At 35.9% G+C, this 7,598-nt stretch overlaps 1 protein-coding gene across 1 annotated transcript in view; it reads right to left on the bottom strand.

The window, feature by feature from the left end:
• Positions 1-7,192, bottom strand: part of BACH1 (BTB domain and CNC homolog 1) — a 17,010-nt gene extending 9,818 nt beyond the window's left edge. Inside the window, exons 1-2 of the mRNA XM_027648645.1 lie at positions 6,122-7,192; positions 1,100-2,491 (exon numbers count right to left, since the gene is read on the bottom strand). Of these exons, the coding sequence (XP_027504446.1) occupies positions 1,100-2,491; positions 6,122-6,361 (1,632 nt within the window). The 5' untranslated portion in view covers positions 6,362-7,192. The remainder of the gene's footprint in view (positions 1-1,099; positions 2,492-6,121) is intronic.
• Between the last annotated feature and the right edge of the window lie 406 nt (positions 7,193-7,598).

The raw sequence follows: 7,598 nt of genomic DNA on the forward strand, positions 1-7,598 counted from the left end.
AAAAAAAGAAACACAAAAAGAAAAAAAAGAAACACAAAAAGAAAAAAGAAAAGAAAAAAGAACAAAAAAAGAAAAGAAAAAAGAAAACACAAAAAGAAAAAGAAAAAAGAAAAAACAAAAAGAAAAAGAAAAAAGAAAAAAAAAAGAAAAAAGAAGAAGAAAAAAGACAGAGCATTGTCTTCAGGAATGATGCCATCACCTTGTCTGTCACATAAAGATGAGAAATGTATTTAATTAATTCTGGCCTTTTGTTTGGCAGGCCAGCTTTTTATATTGATGGCAGCTTGCACTTACAGTCTCAGTAAGGCCCTCCATCTCAGAAAGAAAAAACAACTAGTGTTTTAAGAACAACTCAATTTTCATATCATTAAATGATCCACCATACACAGTTACATTGCAATTCTACAGTTCTGAGAACTGAGACAGAAATTGTTTTAGGTATGTCGCAAAATCTTTTAGGATTAGACTACTTATATGGCATCTGCCTAAACCACTAACAAAGCAATAACAAAGAAAGAAAGAGCCAAATAATTACTGCAGTTGGAGAAACAAATATAACCTTCGTTTAATATCATCCTCTCTGAAACTATCTTAAACATACAGCTATTGAAGCCAGCTTGAAAGCTTAATTTTCATTTCATAGTAAATCTGAAGTATCACTTCTCTCCTACCTTCTCCCTACAACTCAGAATATAACCAAGAAAACTGTTAAGTTTCTATAAAACAAAGGTTCCAAGAAGTTTAGTTTTCTTAAGCTAACTGCAGCACATAAATCAAGGCGCAGAGGTTCTTTTTTAGGTTTTTTTTCTTCTAAGATTCACAACCTTTTCTGATACAGCTGTTTGAGAAAAGTATCTTAAAAGATCTAATACATAAGCATCTAACACTTCAATATCCTACCAAAAATACTTGGTAAGTCTCCCTGAATTAGCAGTGACCTTTCATATAAACCTTTGAAGGTTAAAGTTTTAACTCCCAGACTTTTAAAACAAGCAGCCACAGGACAAAAAAACCACAAAACCCACAAAAGACTCAAAATATTTTTGAATAGGGGGACTTAAAAGACAGGGAAGCAAAGGACACACCAGGATGTTCTTACCTCACATTCTTGTTCTCTTGCTGAACAGGATTCACTGTCTCCCTCGGTATCAGTCTCTGAATCCTCTCCCAAACTTATCACGTAATTATAGGGACACTGTTCTTGTTGTTGTCCCTGAACATAATCTCCACTGCTTATTTCAGAGCTATTGGAACATCCTTCAGTGCTAAGGTTGCTTATAAAGGGGCAGTTGACAGAATTCAGTGTTGTAAAAGTTCTTTGAGAGCAAGGTTCAGGGCTTTCACTGATCCTGATACCCAGCCACGGACATTCCGTTTTTTTCCCCGAATATACTGGCTCCAAGCACTCTTTGGGAACTGTAGGTGGTAAATGTATTTGACAGGCTTCTGTGCTGTAAACATCACTCCAGAACCCTTTTGCCAGATGCTCTGCTACCTCTCTCTCCACACTGCTTCGATCACCAGCTGATGTGATGTTAGTGGCTTCCCTCGTGTACAAATCGACCTTTGAGGATGTGTCACCTTGACTTTCAATTTTGTCATTCCCAGTTCCAGTACCTGATACGGTTTTGTCAGCTAAGACTGTGTTGTTTTGCATACTACTGAACTTCAAGTTACCATATTGCTCACAAGTATGTAAAATAGACACAGAATTGAGTACGTGAGATGCAGCAGAGTTTTGGGGAAAAGCAGCAAGATCCATTTTCTCTACAGGACAAGACATATTCTGAGTCACAGAATCTCTCTTTGACTCCTCCTTTTTCTGAATGCATTCTTCCCCTTCTTCCATTTTTACCCAAGTCTCTTCACAGTTCGAGACCAGCTGTACAGGTACACACTCTTGAGCTTTTTGTATGCCATCATTATCAGATATTTCCTTATCAGGAAAAGTGGCAAATGGTGGCACCTGAATGTCTTTAATACTGGAATTGGACTCTGAAGTATGAACTTTGTCATTTCCAAAAGCCTTCTGGAATTTCCTATACTTTGGGCACTGGGAAGATAAGCTGGAAACCCTACCCCTTTCTAAATGTACAGGATCACAGTTTTGATTGGCATTATCTTGGAGAGCAGGCAATGATGTAGCATTTTCTTCATCTTTACAGAGCTTTGTGTCAGGAATTTGACTATATTCCTTTTCCAAAAGTGTTTCTGCTTCATCCTTTATTTCCAGGTCTCCATCATCCACATTGCCGGTTTTAGAGTTTGCTTTCTGACAACGCTGTGGGCAACACTTCTTCCTAGGACATTCCTGCTGATCCAACTTAAAGTCCAAAAATTTGAATTTGAGAAACTGAAAGCAAGACTCTTCAATGTTGCGTACACCCAAGAACTCCGCACACTTGCAAACTTCAGACACATTGTCTTTATTTAAAATAAGTTTAGCTGTATATGCAAACTGAAGCAAAGGATTAAATCCTTTAAGTGTTACCTATTAAAAAAGAAGGAAAATATTAGTATGGTCAATAAGGGTTTAAGCAGAGAAATACACAAACTCCAAACTACCTGTTGCCAGCAGGACAGACTGCAAGACTAAAGCAGCAGATTTGTTCTACAGAGAAAACCTGGCCAGACGCATTCTGAAGCAATTCTTCTGATACTGTTTTATCCTGCACATTTTGTGACAGTTATCTTCTTCACTGTGATCAATCTCTCAATAAAATGTTCTGGCAACGCAGTACTAAGAAGTAAAAAATATTGCTGTACACTGAAAACCAGTAACTGGATTCCAACTTCACAAAGATGTCTTTCAAAGCCAAGTTGCATATGAATTACTGTAGAATAAGATTATGCCGCTGGTATTTAATTGTACCTTTTGAAGAGCAATTACCATTAATCACTCCTGCATCACTGATATAAGAAAGTTCAAAAAAATGGAGTTTGACCACATATGATTATTTACTAGTATAGCCATCAACTCCTCTCTTCCTCCCACACATTAAAAGAATTGCACCCAAAAACTGTACATCAAAACAAATTCTCAGTTTAAAACCCCCTTGGAGTAGGTAATTTTGATTGAACATCTCTAATCTTCACAACAGTTGCCAAGCAGGGAAACCAGAGATAAACAAAAAAACTGTGTCATTACAAATTGAACAAGATCTTCTACACATAAAAAAATACTAAAGAATCAAGTAGGAAGCTGCAAACAGATCACCATATTACAAATTACATGACACTTCTTTTAGCCTTTCTCTGAAAATGAAGGATAAAGCAGGATGTCTGCTATTAATACTCAAACTAGAGTCCACATTCTGCTCCCCTCCTTTACTGAAATGAACAACATTTTATGCTAAATAAAGTGCTATATCAATGCATAAACTACACTGAATTCTTCTGCCACCAAAATAATTAATTTTATAAGTAATTTGATTTAGGAAGCAGTCTAGGGGTTGTTTCTTTGGTTTTTTAAGTGCTTGTTTGCTGTGGTTTTTTTAAGGAACAAAACACATGAAAGGAAGTTGAATAAATGTGCACAGAGACAGTTCATCAAAACTTTTCTGAACTACCTAAAGAATTCTTAAAATAGCATTTGAAATATGCTCTGGAGAGTAGTCTGGAGACACTACTACACGAATTCATCCTCAATAATGTGGGGAAGTAGAGTATAAAAGACAGTTTATCCATAAGCTCAGTGTAGTTAATAAATCATTAAAGTGGGTTTATGAACAAGTAGCATTCATAAGTGAAACTGAAGGTATTTTAAAACTGTACATTCTTTCTATTTAGGTAGAAATACTACTAAAAACTGGAAGGATCGAGAGGGAACAAATACTTTACTCTTTTCACTCTCTTTTACACATTTCTAGCTAGCTATGCTCAAACATGAGAGAATCCTAGAAAGACTTGGTCTGACTGATCTAGAAAAGTAACTCTTGCAGTAGCCATTTATTTAATTTGTATTTGGGATAAAAGTCTAACGCAGAGTAAAAACACTGACAGAAAAAAACAACACAGAGCTTACAGCAGTTAGTCTTTACAGTACAGTATATTTGAAGTACTTGAATTCAAAAAATATTTTTGTATCTCAGATTGTTGGCTGGTGTCATTTTAAACCTCAAATATTTTTGATGATTAAAAAGGTTAAAAAAAAAATCACATGTCAAACCATGTGATCAGTGTTTGTCTCAAACATGCAGCTTCACAAACTGACCTGTTTCAAAATATTTAGCAGTTCCCAGAAGAGAAGTTCAAGTTGTTGAGTCTTAAAATGCTTTTAACCAAGTGATCAGTTTGAGTTATTAAGAGGTCAGATTCACTGTTAAAATTTTTGCTAGTTGTTTCAGCAGATTCAGTTCTTACATCAGTAATGCTAAATACATTAGGAGTCCTCTTAAGTCTATACTACAGTAAATATCAGAATTATGTTTCTGCATTTTCTGTACAAACTCTGGTCCCTTCTGACTCAGGTTTATTTCATGGTTTCATTGGCACACTGTTACTTTGCACCAGAGATTATTTTTCCTCTCTCCAATTTTGATGTACATTTCTTATTCTTTCCCCAAATTTAATGTACATTTCTTGTTCTTCCAATATGCAATTTTTACATCATTCCCAAAGAGGGAAAAAATTCCCTTTTCAACATCAGAAATTTTTCATGCCACTAATTTCCCTCCTTTATGTCAAATCAAGGCTTTGCATCCCACAGCATCCTACTTCCCTTTCACATCAGCTTGCATCATTACCTTTCTTTTAACCTGAGAGACATTCAGGCTATCAACATACTAAACCACTAGAAAAAAAAACACATAAGAAACAAACACAGACACAGCAAGAAGGCTGTGTGAGTAAAAGCTGACATAGTGGTATTATGCTGTAACAATTTTATAACCAATTCATTGGTGAAGAGAGAATAGCAAAGACCACAGAAACTCTTTAAAGAGAACACTTGATCTCTTCTAGTTTTCTGTGAAAACACACAGAATCAGGCACAGAATCTTGTGCTCATCTCAGTATGTTACAAAGCCTGTGCAGTAGCTACAGGAGTACAGCCTTTCTGAATACATAATTTCTGCATTAACACTCAACTCACTCTTGCACATGAAGTCTATAATGTCACTATAAATATTCACTGATGAGTACCTTTCCTCCAACTCTAATGATCTCAGTTGAGCTGAAAACAATCTGCATGTTATTGCACACTGTCCAAGCTAATTACCATAAACCACCTCCCAGAAATCCATCTGTTATTTAACAACCAACTTTTCTGATTACCACTCCCATTCGGCACAGGTGGAGCACTTGGGAGGTTCTTCACTTCTCATCTACAAGCACAGCACTTCATATTAAAATCCAGTTACTTGTCTCATGCCTCTTACAACTCAACTAAATAGCAACTACAATCATTAAATGTCTTGGATGCTCCAGATACAGAACAATAAATGTTCTTTCCAACGGATGTCAGGTTATGGCTCATTCCCATTGAATGCCTTTAAATTAAATCTAAGAATATGTATTTTAGGGGCATAACAAGTAATTGCAATACATTTTCTCAGTCCTAACACTAATAAGACACAGGCTGCTAATGATCAATGTGTAAAAAGGATGGGAAACTGAGGCAAAGAAAACTGTTAACAACAGTAAGCAGCCAGGAATATATGCACAGTTGTATTACTCAAACATACAAACCGATGAAATGGTATTAATGAAACCGATTCAAAGGTATTACCATCTTAAGCTTTAATTTATTACTTAAAAAAAAAATATTCTTTTTATATAGAACAACTAGTTCTACAATATCTCTTGACCATTTGAGCCCTGCTTTTTGACAAACTTACATCCTTTGAAAGAGGTGCATAATTTTAAAAGTAGTATATACTTAATTGAAAAGATCTTCCCTATACATTTCCCATGACAGCATTCAATTATCTGTGGTCTGGGACAAACACTCATCTGTCTAGCCTTTACCTCAACCAACAATAGCTTTACAACTTGGAAACTCCTTCCCTTCAGTCCTTAAACCCTTTACCTTAACCTGTCAGTTAAGCACCAGCCTACTGCAAAAGAGAAAAAAAAGAGCAGAAGCACTGGCAGGTAAAACGCAGAAGGGAGTGACACTTACCTCTTCTGGTAAAGTGATGATAAGATCAGCATCCACCTGGCCCACAATTCTTGAAAGGAAGTAACTGCTGCAAGCTGCAAGCACAGCTTTGTGAGCCCGAAATCGCTGATCTTCCACTAAAATTGTAACATCACAAAGAATATCTTGCTTTCTTTGATCATCGAGACTGAGGAGTACATTGGTACTGTGTACTGAAGATTCATATGCAAAAACCACACTGTTGTTCTCTCTTAGAGACATTCTGTATCACAAATGGTAGTGTAAGGCTCAGGGGAAAGCATGCTTCTGTGCTTCAAATCTGGGGGAACAAAAAGCCAAACTGTACACGTGAGTCACATCCAACAGGAACCCATCGATACTAAAACACAAGCAAGCTGTTAAACATGCAATGCCTGGTCTAATTCTTCTTCAGATTAGTACTCAGTACTTCATACATGTTAACACACAAATACATGCTTGTGACCATTTGAAGCACCCAAACTTTAATATGTACATCTTAACATTGTTTTTGTGGTCTCACAGACCAAAAAAGGGACTTCAGCAATAAAAGGACAGTTCTTTCCTAAGCATGCGATTCAGAGTCATAAATTTACCATAACACCTAGCAATTATCTAAGCTTTCATTTTTAGTAATCAGTATATTCTAACTTCAACAATATGAAAATGTAAAGAGAAATAAAACAGATGCATTAAACCAAAATTTACTGAAATACTATGTGAGCTACTTCTGTTTACTGATTCACAGAGTACAGACTAAAATATTTGTGTTCTGTCTTCTTTCAAAAGTATTTTGCCTCGTAAATGAACCAGGTATTGGTAAAACACTAATTTTCTCTCCAGTAGATTGGTGTTTTTGTTTTAAATTTAAATTTTCCACCTACCTTAATTCCCTAATGCAGCCTTCTTTTCCCCTCTTCTGCTCTTTATTTAATTTGTCATGTTTGTTACAAATTAGCTTTCCTAATGAATCACTATGATTCAAATCACATGACAATGGAATCTCACCACTTTTGTGACAGACCAAAGTTCTCAAATAACAGTATTCATTGGATAATAAACAACAGTAAAAGTTATATATGAGTTTATTTCAAAGTTATAAATATTGTATAACTGTCTTGAAGTTATTCCCGAACTTCCTAGTATTTGCAAAAAAAAAAAAAAAGAGCTAGAGAGAAGGCAGCTCTGCTAGAGAGGGCAAAATCTGACAGAATTTCCAAGTCTGATTTTTACACTGTATCTCTTTTCAACTGCGTCCTTCTTCCCTTTAAAAGGAAGGAAAAAAATATTACTAAGAAGTGCCCTCACATCTGGAACTATCCTGAAAGGAAAATATATTACTAATGAAAAGTTTTACCTCAACAAACCAAACATTTAGATTACACTTCACTAGTCACCCCAGAGTTTCTGTAACTGAGCACAGCTGTGGAGACTCACTTCAGCTGACACGGGACTACCCCATCATCCTATTGCTCAACAG

The sequence above is a fragment of the Corapipo altera genome, unplaced genomic scaffold (assembly GCF_003945725.1).
Source record: "Corapipo altera isolate COAL_440 unplaced genomic scaffold, ASM394572v1 58, whole genome shotgun sequence".
In the NCBI taxonomy this organism is placed as follows: Eukaryota; Metazoa; Chordata; class Aves; order Passeriformes; family Pipridae; genus Corapipo; species Corapipo altera.